The 16,034-nt window shown below is 39.8% G+C and overlaps 1 protein-coding gene across 4 annotated transcripts in view; it reads right to left on the reverse strand.

The window, feature by feature from the left end:
* Nucleotides 1-906: 906 nt before the first annotated feature.
* The window catches only part of ptprz1a (protein tyrosine phosphatase receptor type Z1a), a 111,029-nt gene continuing 95,901 nt past the window's right edge, over nt 907-16,034 (reverse strand). For 3 of the 4 annotated variants that reach the window (XM_080438412.1, XM_080438411.1, XM_080438410.1), the window contains 17 exons: nt 14,358-14,446; nt 12,858-12,943; nt 12,142-12,162; nt 10,559-10,655; nt 9,612-9,694; nt 9,208-9,342; nt 8,488-8,622; nt 7,904-8,067; nt 7,111-7,246; nt 5,898-6,044; nt 5,446-5,539; nt 4,992-5,065; nt 4,264-4,434; nt 3,628-3,780; nt 3,052-3,194; nt 2,704-2,839; nt 907-2,437 (listed from right to left, as the gene is read on the reverse strand). In XM_080438412.1, coding sequence (XP_080294538.1) covers nt 2,294-2,437; nt 2,704-2,839; nt 3,052-3,194; nt 3,628-3,780; nt 4,264-4,434; nt 4,992-5,065; nt 5,446-5,539; nt 5,898-6,044; nt 7,111-7,246; nt 7,904-8,067; nt 8,488-8,622; nt 9,208-9,342; nt 9,612-9,694; nt 10,559-10,655; nt 12,142-12,162; nt 12,858-12,943; nt 14,358-14,446 — 2,008 coding nt within the window. In that variant the 3' untranslated portion in view covers nt 907-2,293. The remainder of the gene's footprint in view (nt 2,438-2,703; nt 2,840-3,051; nt 3,195-3,627; nt 3,781-4,263; nt 4,435-4,991; nt 5,066-5,445; nt 5,540-5,897; nt 6,045-7,110; nt 7,247-7,903; nt 8,068-8,487; nt 8,623-9,207; nt 9,343-9,611; nt 9,695-10,558; nt 10,656-12,141; nt 12,163-12,857; nt 12,944-14,357; nt 14,447-16,034) is intronic. The other variant, XR_013933789.1, reaches the window with a different exon arrangement.

Raw genomic sequence — 16,034 nt, forward strand, 5'->3', positions numbered from 1 at the left:
TGTTTTTGAAAATATTATTGTAGCATAACTGATAGTCTGTTCTACCTCACTTGTATAAAGCAGGAAGCATTTATTTCATTTTTGACAATTTTGTGACTCAGGAATGTTTAAGCCATGTAATTGGACTGGATCAAAAGTGTGCGTGTGCGTATATGCATGTGTGCGAAAATTCTCTGGTGTAGATCGGCCGTTACTCAGTTTCAACAGTGTGTCTCTGAAAATATTATTGTAGCATAACTGATAGTCTGTTCTACCTCACTCTTATATAGATTTATATATCTCAAAAACTACAAAACATTTTGAAGTAAAAAGTTCAAGCATGTGTGTCCATAGTAAGCTGAACATTTTGAATGGAGTTTCTAGGTGAGAATACTGTAGCATACTGTTTGGTAGATACTATGCAGTAGGCTGAGAATAGCATACTGTTTAGTAGTATGCTATTATTAGTCAGTAATTATTATTAGTAACGTATATTAGTATGTGATTTCGAACACAAATGGTCTTCTTGCACAACATACAAAATGGCTCCACCTTGACAATTCAATTAGTTGACTTTACTGACATAATTCCCCAAATTATCATATTCAGACCTTTGTGATTTTGTTTTGAATTTAGTTTGTTCTTCATTTATATTCAAAATAAACAAATTCCTTCATTCTACTGGTACCCTTTGCAATTAAATAAAATGTTAATGGTATATACTCAAATTATTCAATACACAAATAGGCCTACTAAACATCGCGTTAAAAAACTATACTAATACTAATTTCTTTGACAAATGACGAAAGAGCTTGTAGACTTTTTAACAATTGAAAAAAATTGTTTTGACAATTTATTTTATTTGACCGAAATAGTGGCCAGTGGTCCAAGATTAGCAGTACACAGACAGACTCATGGACGGACAGGCAGACAGACAGGCAGACAGACAGGCAGACAGACAGACAGACGGACAGGGGCATAAACATAATCTCCATCTCCCATGCCGACAAGCCGGGATAATGATTAAATAACAATATTACTCAATTAAAGTTGCTATAGATGTACACGTTTATTATAGTGCAAACAAAACTGACAAACCACTCCAAATCCTTCCTTTTTTCACTTATTTAATGCCCTATCTAATCATCCAGGGACGTTTCATTTACCACTAAAAAGTGTCAGTACCCCATGCATCATATTTAGTCTGTTACAAAATACGGAACACTGTAATATAAAAGCAATTACACATTTCTACTAAGTAATTGGAATTAAACAATACATTTAAATGCACTAAACTGGTCAAATATAAAAATCTAAAAGTATAAATAGAAATTTGGTCCATTGAATTGATTATTTACATTAGATTATTATTATTCCAGGCCCTTGTTCATTTTCCACTTCAATAGCACACTGCTGCTACCATCACAATGGTATTTACACAAAGAAAATGAGTTGTTCAGTGCATGACTGCTACAAAATATAAGCTAACAAAATATGTCATTTGATGTAAAAAGTTGTATTTTCCCTTTTTCCCCCTTTTTAGCTTACTGCCAATAAATACAAAGTAACTTAGGAAAAGTTAGGCAAACATCTCAGGGTGGCAGTGAAAGATTAAACCAATTGACCATATTTACACGGCAGCCATTTTGTTCTCATATCAGGTGACGTACAGTATGACGCGAGAACAATATGGTGTGAATAATGGTCAAAAGGATTGTTAGTCTACATTTGTATCAAAGCCGTTAAGAGTTACAGGATGAAAATATAAAAAGGCACACATTACAAGATCGAAGGGGTTCATGTTTATGTTCAGCATAAAATAATCTCCTTCAATAATGCTAGGCTCAAGCTAAAATATAAACAAAAAAGTATTGACCGTTGTCTAAATGCATGACTTTGCCTGAGCTCAGACCAAGGTCCCCCAGGCCAGGGGGTCTATCAATTAACTCCCTAACGTTCTCCCTCTATGCCAAATGTCTTTGACGAAAATAGCCGACCTACAAGCTCACAACGCGCCGCGTTGTGAGCTTGTAGGTCGGCTATCTTCGCCAAATGTTCACCCCCAGAATAGTGACTCAATAGGGTTCATGCGGTCTGCTTGACCAAATGTCTGCAACATGCGACATTGGTCAAGCTAGAAATGACCAAAGTGGAATTATTGTGTAGCATGAGCCTAGCATGAGAGAAAAAGGAATACAAATCCATTGGTGGCAGCCTATAGGCGAGGAAAGACAAAAAGGCAAAGCGCTGTCATTTTGCTTATAAAAGAGTAAGAGTTCATATTGGAAGTTGAGAGTCCTTGTTTGTTTGTTTGTTACACCAGGGATTCAAGGCTCTCCGCGGCACTAGCAGTGCCCACGACAATGGTACCGTTGTTGTCAGACGATTGACGCGTTCTCTCATCTTCCTGGGTCCCCACGAGACTCAGCATGGCTTTGTACAGGAACTGGAACTGATCCTGAGTGAGGAAGAGAGAGGAGGATATGTTTAATTCAAGAGGGTGCAACAAGCAGACCTACTCTAGTAGTTTCTGAACCGCAGCCATATTGGAAAGAAATTGGGCAGCTGCTTTGTTTTATTAATTACAGCTTTGTGTGACGCTGGTCAAGTAGTGCATTAATTTACGGGAAAAAACACCAAAAAGTTAAAATATGGAGATAAGAGGTTTCTGCCCCGACAGTAACGATATGATAACTTTGTGAGACATTAAACAAGCCTCCTTACAATGTCTGTGAAGGTTCCAGGTCTCATGAGGTTGGTCATCCTAGCTGCTTGAAACACGTCAACAGAATGTTCAGCCTCCAGTTGGCGAGACAGAGAGGACAGAGCACAGAACGTCCCGGCAACAACTCCCCCCACACTGAAAAGAAAGAAAGAACAACATTCAATTATGGTTTTCTCTGTACTGCCCTCTCTCTTCCCTGAGCAGCACACATTGAACACTGAGAAATGTGAGCGTAAACTTAATTAATCCATTGAGACCAGGAACGCATCTGTGTCATTTTTTGGATGAACCATGCCTTTAACCTATAATGATAGACTTGAGCTGAAACAACAGGATGGAGTTCTTACTCGTCATGGACGACCACAGGACAGTCCTTGTTGGCGTTCTCCTCTCTGACCAGGGTGAGCAGCTCAAAGGTGTTGCTGATGGGACTGTCGGGGTTGGGCCAGCGGGGGGCGCGGTAGTGTCGGACCTCCAGGACATAGTCGTCCTGTCAAGGAACAACATATGAGAGAAAAGACAAAAAATACAACATACAATATTATTTTTTTTCCCCACATTGTTTTTTTCCCAAAGATCTCCAGAAAATGTCTAGAGGAAAAGTCCTTGACTTTTTCAAGTCAAGGACCCCCACAATTATATGTATTTGGCTGCGGGCCCCCATCTGAAAAAAACTAATATTTTGTGCCAGAGACCTCCAGAAGCAAAGACTTGGGTAAAAAAAATATATACATATTAAAAGATTTGCAAAAGTAGCAGATATACATGTTTTTGAATAGCCAAAGTATGAAATATGGTTAAAGTGGGTAAAAAGATTGTGACGCTATATTAACTACCCCCCCACCCCCCCCCTAAGGACCCCTGGACCCCTCTTTGAGAAGCAATACCCTAATTTATACCATAATGGGAGAATAGAACATCACCTGTGCAGCTTCCAGGACGTATTCCTGGACCACCAGCATCTCCTCGTTGGCCAGACACACGTGTGTCTCACTCCTCTGGGTGACGCTGAACGTCTCACAGCTGATTGGCTGCTCCCTGCGAGGCCAGAAGACACACGGCTCCTCTTCGTCCGTCTGACCACGACATGAGGAAGACGAGGATGAGGAGAGCAGTGTGACAGTGTCGCTTGTAGATCTGTTATTTTTGGCAAGCGCTTGTGCGATGGTCAATTTACAATTTAGGCATTTAGCAGACGCTCTAAATCCAGAGCGATTTACAGTAAGCAAGGTAAACACGAGGTAACACATCAAATGCATAGAAATACTAATCTAGGATCATAGGTAAACTAAGAACCTATCATCAGTCTAAACAGTATAATATAAAAAAATATATAATGTGTACATTGAAACTATACACACTATAGGATGCCAGGTCAACAAATGAACCTGGCATCTGTCTACATAACATGCTATCTACATTACATTTTAACCTTTGCATAAGCCTGCAAGGTCATCAAGGCTAGGGCAAGTGCAATACATTTAATAGATTTTGTTATTAAAATCATAGGAACAACTGGAAACTCTGAGGTAATATACAAAACGCAGAAAGCTACTAACCAGGCCTTGGGTTTGTCCCGTCTCAGGGGTCGTAGGGTACCCGGGTACCAGAGTGCCAGGCAGGGACACAATGACCTGGGCGTTGTGCTCCCAGATCATTCTCCAGAAGTCTTTGATGGTACCAGGGAGTGGACACTGGGTCACGATGAACTCATGGCTCTGCCGGTAGCCCTGCATTAAGCAATTAAAACATGTCATTGGTTGATTAATCAACAAGTTTTACTTGAAGGAGAGAGACAGCTTTTTGTCTGTTGCACATTCCGGGAGCTACTGCAGCAGCTACCTGGGTATTTTCCTAAATTCTGCTGTGCAAAAAGTGATCAACATAAAACCCTGAAATTTCAAACACACCGAGGAAGAATTACTGACCAATCAGCTCCTCAGTTAACTTCTTTCAACTTAACTACATTGTCTAGTTATAGGTGCTGTAAAAGTGATTTTGTTAAAAGAAGTATTAAATCGCTCTATATTCCCATAGCAATCATTGCTAAGGGAATATAATATCAGTCAGGACAACAATTTTATCAAATCAGGAGAGAGAGAGAACTTACATAGGATACAGGAAAAACAAGTGAAATTGGAATTGATGAAGACATGGAACTGGCACACTTTAAAAATTAAGCTGGTAAATGATTTTTGGGGGGTTCTCAGATGGATAGTAAAACCATGTATTATCAATACAGTATGTCATTATTACTCATTATTGATTGAATAATGCTCTCTCTTACTGTGATGTATGATGCATTGATGTAGTCTGATCCTTCCTCTGCTGCTGTAGACAGGCTGACTCGCGACCTCTCAACTGCAAACAGACACATTTTCTCCCAATCTCATTATAACAGCTTGCCATGTTATCCACATCAAAGATACAGTAGTTGAATACGCCAACGTCATTGTTTTGTGACGTCAACATTTCTCTAAGAAGTAAATAGAAGACATAGGGTATTTAGATGATCTCTTCACATCAGAGCAAAGGGATTTAGGTTGAAATCATTTTGTTGAGTTGTTGAGTTGGTTGAGTCATTTTAACGTTATCAGATGTTTCATGTTCATTATGAATGGGCAAAACAAACCCTTCACAGGTAGAGAAAATAAGCCTCCACGGTTGCTGCAGTGCTGCCTCAAGGTCGTACCAAATACTGAAGCTAAGAAGCAAAGTGAATAAACGTGTTTGGAACTCACCAGGTATCAAAGAGGCGTTTCTGTTCTTGTTTCGGTTGCACTCTTTCAGAGCGGCAGAATAGTCACACTGTTTGGCATTGGACTGGGATATCAACTGGGAAAAAAACAGCAATTAGCTGTTTTTAGTGTTTAGAACTTCAACCCTAACTGCCTCCAAATATTGATATATTCATCCATTCAAAATATTCTCAAAAGTCACTCTCTTAGAAAACATACAAACACAAAGCACATTCTGACATTGTATAACATTACAAAACCCGACAACGTATTTTAATAAAATGTTTTTACTTAAGCCCTATATACGTCATACAACGAATAGCTAAAAACAATAGTCGATCTAAAAGCTCACAACGTGTTTTATTTATTCATTTTTTATTTTACATTTTTGAAAATTCAGCAAATTACTAAAGTTATGACATCCCCCGAAATAGCTACTGTGTGTTTCCAAATACCTTGAACTGCTTCTCTAAGCGCGTCCTCCCTGACGGCCCAGGGGTCAACAGGTCATTGACGTACTCGTGAAGGTGACCAGAGGCCACCTCTGTCTCCGTCCCCAAGATGGCTTCCACTAAGGCATCGTGGATAAAAACGTACTGCTCCTGGATAAAACACAAGTATCAAGAATCAAGAGGGTTTATTAGTCACTCGTTAATCTCTCAGCACCACTGCCCTAAACATGTTGTTGTGTTAGTAGGAATAAACACAGAAGCACCCGGGAGGAAGTTGATTAGCAAAGGGGAGGAGCCAAACCGAGTTCCTGTTTCTACACAAAAAAGGAGGAGATGCCCCCCAGAGCCAAAAAACATTTACCGAATGGGTTCCCAGATTGCTCACTCATAAAGCTACAAGCAGTCAAATGTTGGTGTGGCAACAACAATGCAATATATCAACAACATAATAATAGAGATAATGCTACATTGTAATGAAATAACAAGAATAAGAAAAATAAGGTTAAACTAGAAAAAGTGCTCCTCGGAGCACAGGTCTCCGCCAGGTCAGGTACGTTATTCTGGCCTCCTGGTGGCGCTATAATAGGCCAATGTGAAAAGGGTGCCAACCGTGCCATTTATTCTTGCATTGACACTGCATTCATGATTTGAGGCATTTTGTTCCAAAAATGTGTTTTTCTAAATTAGACCTGCTGGTGGCGCTATAACAGGCCAATGTGAGAAGGGTGGCATTTCTTCCTCGGCCTAGTGGGAATGTGCGTTTGAAATTTCACGGAAATCGCAAGCTGTGTATACTTTGAGGCTTTTTGTTCAAAACGGACCAATCCGGCAAACTTTGGAAGCCAACCTTAGGCAATGAGGATGGAATATGGGAAATCGGACAGATCCGTGTTGATCACATGACTATAGTGATACATACTGTGTACCGATTTGCATGACGTTTGGATAAAATTTGTAGGAGTAATATTGCACAAATCGGCCTCCTGGTGGCGCTATAACAGGCCCATGTGAAAGATTTGGGGCAGAGGTTCTGAATTGGCATCCATAGTGTGTGTGCACAGCTTCGGAGTGACCGGGCCAACGGTGCCGGAGATAAGCTGGTGACAGACGGACACACACACGGACGGACGGACGGACGGACGGACAGGGGGTAAAACATACTCTCTCGCCATGCCTTCGGCCTGGCGGAGACAAAAATAAAGGTAATGCTCTGTACCTCTGTTTGAACCAGGTAGTTCCTCTGTGTGCGGATGTGTTTGAGGAACCCCAGGATGTTGACATTGCCCTCGTCCCGGATCTGTTTCAACATGCTGTCCAGCACCATGTACGTGCCCGTCCTGCCCACACCAGCACTGTAAAACAACACAACAAATCAATCAAACAGACAAACGTTCATGAACCAATGTGTGTCCTTGTTGTGTGACAACTATGTACAGAGACTCGGTGAAAGAGAGACTACTGTTTCACTGCCTCAGTTTTTTCCTAACGTTTTAACCTGTCTTTCAGGTAACAACACAGTATACTGTATCTGCCAGATGGTGCCACAGCCTGGTACCTGTAGCATTAACCCATTCAATCCGGGGACGCATCTGTGTCATTTTAGATTTCTTTGGCTATTAAAAAATAGCAGATCTACAAGCTCATAGCGCGGCACCGAGTGTAGATCTGCTATTTTTCAAAATCTTGAAAATGTGTGCAAATCTTTGAATATGTATATTTTTTAAGCGAACATTTGTAACTCAAATCTTTGCTTCTGGGGGGTCCTGGAACAAGACATTCTGAGATGGGGTTCCGCGGCCAAATACATATCTAAAAATGTGTTCAGTGGTGCTCCAACTTTCCCATGTCAAGGACCCCCAAAATGATATGTATTTGTCATTAGCTCGTGTTTACCTTGCTTACTGTAAATCGCTCTGGATTAAGATTAAGATTAGCGTCTGCTAAATGCCTAAATTGTAAATATGCAAGATGGCTGCAAATAACGGAAATAAATGGAATGAGGCTCCAACCTGCAGTGGACCACCAGCGGACCCATGGCGTCTGTCCGGGCCTTGGACGACTTGCGGATGAAGGTGAGCAGGGGGAGCGCGTGCTCCGGCACGCCCATGTCGGGCCACTGGGTGTAGTGGTACTGGGTCACTGTTCGCTCCGAACTGCGGCCCTTCTGGGACACCTGCAGGCAGTGTGAGAGAAATAAGCAACCATCGCTTTAAACCTATATGCAGCGGCTATTTGGAAATAGCCGCTCTACAAGATAGCGTTGCTATTGCTATTTGAAAATATTAGAAATTTGAAAATAGCCCAAATATAGAGCTTAAGTGGTTTATGTAGTATGTTTAGTATGTTTATGTTTAGTAATACAAATCTAAATCTACAAAGTAACAAGTAACTAAAGTTTTCAAATAAAGGTAGTGGAGTAAAAGTACAATATTTTCCTCTGAGATGTAGTGGAGTGTAGAAGATGTAGTGTAAAGTATTGAAAATGGTAAATACCCCACTAAAGTAAAAAAAAAAAACTCAAACTTGTACTTATGTACAGTACTTGAGTAAATGTACTTAGTTACTTCACACCTCTGGCATTGTGTGTACTGACCTTCTTGACGGAGGTGTTCCTGACAGTGAAGGTCCTCAGGGAGTAGTGGGCCAACACCTCTGTGCTCTTCACCGTCACCAGGAAGCAGCCGTACTCCTCCTGGCTCTCCAGAGGCCAGTACTGGTCACACTTCCTCTGGGGGGGGGGGGGGGGGGACACAACAACACACATTTAACCCATTCAATCCGGGAACGCATACTGTGTCATTTCAGATTTTTATTTATTTATTTATTTTCATCGTGAACATTTTTGCAAATATTTGACACATTATAAATATTTGGCAATTTTTTTTACTCAAATCTTTGCTTCTGGGGATTCTACAAATGTCTTCTAAATACTAACAGTTTTTTTTGTGGCTATAATATCGGTGGTTCACAAACTTTTCCATGTCAAAGAAATGTGCAATTTGTCCGCCGCAGACCCTCATCTCAAAATATTTTGTTCCAGGGACGCAAAGATTGTAATTTATTTTTCAAAAATAATCCTGTGCAATACATATGCATTATACATTTGATTGGTTTCCATTATTAAAGGGGGGGGGGGATTGTGAGGTTCTACATTAGCCTTGTGACATGTGGCTCTGATCAGTCAGTCCAGTGATTTGCGGACAGACACAGAGACATATCTATATCTATAAGACAGTAAATGAGTTAATGTGTTAATTTCCTAGTCATCTGACTATTCTCTTTCAGAAAACATGCTGTAATAAAAATGTCTCACTCTGCCTTTCTCCACCAGGTTGGTGATCATGATGACAACGCCAACGTTCTGCTCCCACACCATCCTCCAGAAGTCTTCGGTGCTGGACTTCAGAGGACCCTGAGCTGCGATGTAGGACCTGGGCTTGTTGAAGCCCTGAGGAGCAAACCAGTGCACATTGATGAACACAATTACAGGTGTAATACACATGAGCGTACAGTAAGTGTAAATATGCCGGATTTAGCTAAAGTTCCCGTAGTCCCCCAAAACTATGCAGACATTACAACAACGATACAACATACGTTAACAACAACACTCAAGGTACACCAACAATCTAATTTAAATTCTATAATCTGGTGCGAGCATTGAGTTTGAAATGATGGTACCGGGGACAAATAAATAATTGAATAAGAATGTTTCCTTACGTCCACATAGTTTGCGTTAATGTAATCCCCAGCCTTTCCATCTTTGTCACTCAGGGGTGCCAGTCTGACTCGACTGTGATCATCTGAGGGTGGAGAAAAGAACAATATAACAACACATCTGTTGAGTTGAATCATTCAACTTTTATTTAACCAGGTATACAGTCAGTGTTAATATAGCTCAGAGGGTAAAACTAAAGTAAAATGTGCTGTAAGTGACATAATTTGGTTAAGACAAAACGTTTTTTTGTTTAAAAATTTAACTCTATTATTCTGATAGTAATCATTGCAATCAATATTGAGTGTTAGTTCAGTAACAGCTGTCTCCCAGTCTCTCCAGCTCAATATGTCTTTAATAAACAGAAAATACATTTTCAGGTTGGGATACTAATTCTTACCTATCAGGAAAGAAAATCTGGAGAGAGAACCCATTTATCAGCTTCAATTTGTATAGTGTTCCAGACCAGTCCCAATTTTGTCTGATTATTTTGTTGTTCCGTCAATTCCAATTTCAATTGCTGCTTATTCTATATCCTGTATACATAAGTTCTCTCTCCTGATTGTATAAAAATTGGCATTCTGACCTGAAAATAATATTTTCTTGTTTCTAAAGAGCTATAGAGTCGTGGAGACTCTGAACAAACACTCTATAGGAATTATTGCTATTTAACACTTGGTTATTTTAACAAAAACATCACTTTTAACTCAGAAAGTGTATAAATCCTGTGCAGTGTATATGTCACAGTATGATTGGAAATCGTAAATCATCGTCCCTCGTAGTTTCTGTATACCTCCGAGACGTCATTTCTTTTTTTGACAGGGAGCCCCCGCCCGGCCCCACTGCGGGGGAGTGCAGGAGGTGAACTCGAAGAAAACGAGCACTCCTTTTTCAATCTGACCGGTTTTCCAATCATACTGTAACATATACACTCGTATTTGATCACACTCACAAGCTAGGATGTTGATGTATCTGTTTTTAGTCTTGTTCTCTGGGTGGTTGGAGCTGTCGGTGGTCATACCCATCTCCACGCTGCACGACTGCACCTCCTGCAAACACAGACAGACATTGAGACATTTAAACCCCGGCGTCGGGTAGGACACCTACTGGTTGACGAGAAGTACTGCATCAAGCTCATAAGCTCAATACGTCTCCTGGCCAGCAGTGTTAATTTTGTCGACTATGACAACTATGACGATAAACGTTCGTCGACTACCTTTTTTCATAGACGAAAACTAAATTAAGAACGAAATAAAAACTACACTATGATGACTAAAACTATGACTATATAGCCAATTTCGTTGACAAATAAAAACTAGACTAAAATGTTAGGTGGAGAAGAAATCCAGTTTCAAGACAAGTAATTTTATGCTTGGCCGAAAATAGGAATTTTATTTTAAAAAATCCTAAAATTAAATCAGACTTTCCTGTCAAAATTAACAAAGCTGGCCAAGCCGGGATTCCGTCTTGGCCAAAGCACTACGATATTTGGTATCCTACGTGGGAGACAGACAAGGGTTCAAATCTCAGACATAAAACGTTCGGATTGCAGCTTTAACATGACCGGTTTATGTGATTAAATGAGGATCAGTTGGTGAGACACACAAACAGACACACAACGACTTAACTTTGTTTACATCAACATTAACCACATGAACCCTAGTGTGCGTCCCTATTCTGGGCGTGTCACAATTGGGGAACATTCACAGCGAAAATAGCCGATCTACAAGCTCACAACGAGTCACGGCGTGTTGTAGGCCTGACCTCTAGTAGTCGAATAGTCGACTAATTAGTCGAGGGGTGTCTGAGTCGACTGCCAATCTCTTAGTCGAATTATAAAAAATATATAAAAAAAAAAGAAAATGAGCGATTGGCCTAGTTTGTTATATTAATTAACTAATAGTTTGCCAAAAATAGGATATACATCATGATTTATTGGGAGAAACCAATAGTATATGTTAAATCAGACACTAAGCACCCCTTCAGCCCAAATGGAATGTTCCTCTATTGCATAACATATTTTTTGCATGATTTGACTGAGAGATTGGCAGTCAAATCAGACTGATTCCACTGCCAATCTCAGTCATTTTATTTTTTTTGTGTTGCATTAGTCGACTGCCAGTCGACTATTGGCAATTAGTCGCCAATCAGATTCAACTATACAAATCCTTCGTCGGGGACAGTTGTGAGCTTGTTGATCGGCTTTATTCAAGGAAGGGATTTTGGTCTAGAGGGAAAAAGCAGGGGGGTCTAATATAGAGCCCTGGGGGACTTGATGAAGTATATCGTAATTTAACGCCCTACTTGATCATACTACAGCGTCACACAAAAGCATCAAAAGTAGCAGATCTACAAGCTCGAAATGCGGCGCGAAGCGACGCATTTTGAGCTCGTAGATCTGCTACTTTTGCTGTTTTTGAATTTGAATCCCGAACAGTAACAGTTTTGAACATATGAGGTTTGTTTCCACCCAACAGAGAGATATAGGGTTAACATGGTTAATGTTATAAGACAATAGACAGGTTGTTGTCTTACCTCATAACTCTCTTTCAATATCTAATGGTGGCAGTGAGAATGCAGAAAGCACAGCGGTGATGATGATGTTCCAACCACACACAGCCAACAGAAAACAAAAGGTGTAAAAAATAAATAAATTACAAAGGCAGACAGAAAACTCTCAACAACACTGCTACACTTCAATTAACAAACGTTGCTACCACTCATTGCCATGACTTATGGAGAAATCAACATAAGAAATCGGGTTTTATAGGTTTGACAAAACTGATAAAATCAATAAATAAATCAATAAACCAATCAATCAATCAATCAATCTAGCAAGGCTAAAGATCTTGATCTGGTTTTGAAATGGTTTCATTTTTTTTTAAATCAGTTCAGTTTCATCAAAAAAAAAAAAAAACGTCATCCATAATGAAAAGTCAATATGCATGTCCAATACAAACAAATAAGCATTTGATTTTAGGTATATTTGTCCCTTCAATGGTAGTTTTGAAGTGACATTTCTGTCAAATTGTCCTTCACTCAGATAGCTGGTGAGAACAATTGAACATCAATCACCACACATCATGCAACTAAAACAACTTTATCATGCAGACTAAAGAAATGCACACAGTCAAAGCATTAAAAGCACAAAATAGAATATTTTTTTTACAGATAACACAACTGTTATAACATTCGATAACTGTTAGTTTAAGGGGGAAGCAGTCATATAGTAGTAAATATGTATGTAGGACCTCAAACTCCTGTGTGAAACCGTTGGTCTGGTGAAGCTCTGACACGTGTTTGACAAACTCCTTGACGGGAACGGCCACGTGATCGTCTAGTAGATAGAGAGACACAGAGAGAGCACACACATGAGCCTCGTTTACACACAGCTTGAAAATCACTTAATTACACCAAGTGACAACTAATACACTTCAACTACAGTGGTTCTCAAACTTTTTCATGTCAAGGACCCCCAAGTTAATACGTATTTGGTCGCGTCGCGTCGCCTCAAACCGCGTCGCTTTGTTTGTATGATCAAGTAGGGGTTTTAATTTGCGAAAAAACACAAACACAACACAAAGTTAGAATATGGAGATATTTCTGCCCGACAACAGCGATATCAAACTGGGGGTCCCTGAAATTAAAATGGGTTAGAATCACTGAACTAAACGTTGTACAGTAAGCTATGTTTCAGTGAGTGTTGTAATGTTAGCCACAGTATGTTAACAGGCTCTGTGCACAGATGGACAGATCGTCACTCTCTATTATACAGTAGTACATGGTACTGCTTTGGTCTAGGGCCAAATACAAATCTGTGCATGTGCTACAAATGGTGTGTGTGTGTGTGTGTGTGTGTGTGTGTGTGTGTGTGTGTGTGTGTGTGTGTGTGTGTGTGTGTGTGTGTGTGTGTGTGTGTGTGTGTGTGTGTGTGTGTGTGTGTGCATCTGAGCATCTTTGTTTATGTGTGTGTATGTCTGTGTGCCAGCCAGTCCTTCTGTTGTTGGACTGTTTGATTCAGAATGTTAATAGTCACCATTTGAATTCAAACTGTGCGTGTGTACGTGCGTGTGTGCGTTTTTTAACATAAATCTTCTTTTTTGGGGGGCGGGGGTCTGCAGACAAATACATATCAATTTGGGGGTCCTTGACACGACATAACATAAACCCCAGGAAGAGTAGTAGCTAATGGGGATCCAAATAAACAGGTAGACGCCTTATTGGCCACACAGCGGCCAATGAGTTATCTACGTTTATATCTACACAGTATAGAGCGTCGCAGTTCCCGCCCACTTCCTGTTTTTTTTTGGTGCCGGAAGAAAAAACTCAATGCATTTTTCCATTGACATTTCCAAAAATATTTATATCTATTAATTTAAGCCTCGAATCAAGCCATCACGAGATGACATGAATCATGACCATAAAACGTTTTTTTCCGTGATTTTTTTTTATTTTATATTTAATTATATGATATACTATATTTAATAAATACCCTTTGTTTTGCCGTTTTCAACAACAAAAAAATCACAGAATCAAACGTTTATGGTCATGATTCATGTCATGTCATGATGGCTTGATTCGAGGCTAAAATTAATAGATATAAATATTTTTGGAAATGTCAATGGAAAAATGCATGGAGTTTTTTCTTCCGGCACCAAAAAAAACAGGAAGTGGGCGGGAACTGCGACGCTCTATATGTGTGTGACGGTGACCATACCCTAAATGAGACTTTAATCAGAGTTAATAGTTACCAGCTGTGAACATGGGTGCAGGGGGAGAAGATATGACTCTGGGTGAGGTGCTGTCCTCAATGTAAAAGTGGGCCGTCTGGAAACAGTTCCTGTGCAGAAAAATACAGTCATTAATAATAACAACAACAACAATAATACTACTAATAATAATACTATAATACTGGAATAAATCTGGAAGGCAATTACCGGCAAACAATATGAAATATAAAAACCTGATACACATTGTCACAAGACTCCCGAGATCATGATTCATGTGTAACTAATTTGGTGACAAAATCACGTTTCTGCAACCAACAGTGACAACCTTTGTGACATCCTCCTTTGGGTCTTTTGGGTCTTTGTTTTGAGGCCCCTCAATGTGGGAATAAAATTTGGAGGACGATCGGTTCATGCTGTTTGCAATTTTCCCCCCCACTAAACTTTGGAAGCCAATTGTAGGCAGTCAGAATGGAATATGACAAATATGTATGACAAATGTTTATTACATCACTCCATAGATAACCTGGATAATCTTTTGTTTGAGAGATTAGCTCCGGACTCACTCACTATATACAAAAATCGCAGAACTAGCAGATCTACAAGCACAGAACATGTCACTTTGCAACACGCACTCTTTTAGATCAATTATTTACGCTATTCGTAATATGACAATATATAGAGCTTAATAGAGTTCATCTTAAGCTTAAGTGGATAATTAACAAAAAGCTTTTATCAGAACTGAACATTTCTCTCTGTATAACAAAAACAACAACCCATTGTCATGTGTTTATATAAAACACATAACTACTATATGGTCTCTGTCGGGTGGAAACCTCTATATGTCCAAAACTGTTACTTTTCAGGATTCAAATTTAAAAGTAGCAAAAGTAGCAGATCTACAAGCTCGAAACGTGGCGCGAAAAAAAAATAATATTGAGTATTGAATATTGAGATAAGAGGTTTCTGACCAACAGTGACAGTGTTCTATATCACTACATTTGTCTAGACACTACATGTCTTAAATTATCTTAATCTTAAATGATTTAACTTTAACTTCAGATATACAATTACTGTACATCTTGTTGATAGATTCCAACTAGATAGCGCAAACAACACCCCTCCCCCCTCACACCCTCTAGCTGACCCCAAATGCACAGCTGTGAGGTGGTGGTCAAATGAGCACTGTGACACAGTGGAGGGAAGTAAAAGGACTCGACATCCACAGGATTAGTAGAGACACTCGGCCTCCTGCCGTTCATCTTACGAGACACTTAAAGACACTGACAGGATTCCCTCATAAGCGGGCGCATCAAGCGGATGTCTCTTTTCAATCTCCCCAAAAACCCCAACACCCCCTCTCAGCACAGGGGTTAATTCATTCAAAGCCTGCCTGTCACACTGGCCCCCAGCCCCAAAAGTTATATTGTTCACTAAAGACGTAATCCTTCCGCGTCAAAGATTATTACAATCTTAGCAGCAGTTCAATCTTCAAAATAAATACAATAACAGCCGTTCGCTGAAAACAAGAACAAGTGTGTCATGTCTCCACCCGGTGGATGATAAATGCACGTACAGTCTGAAAAATGTGTTTATATTCCATGTGACAGAATATGTCCTTGATTGCATTTGTGAAGTTGATTATTTCACAGAATGTGCAATTTGATTACTTTTTCAATCATAGGGAAAATATTCTTTATA

The sequence above is a fragment of the Gymnoscopelus braueri genome (genome assembly GCF_963280865.1).
Source record: "Gymnoscopelus braueri genome assembly, chromosome: 9".
NCBI classification, from domain to species: Eukaryota; Metazoa; Chordata; class Actinopteri; order Myctophiformes; family Myctophidae; genus Gymnoscopelus; species Gymnoscopelus braueri.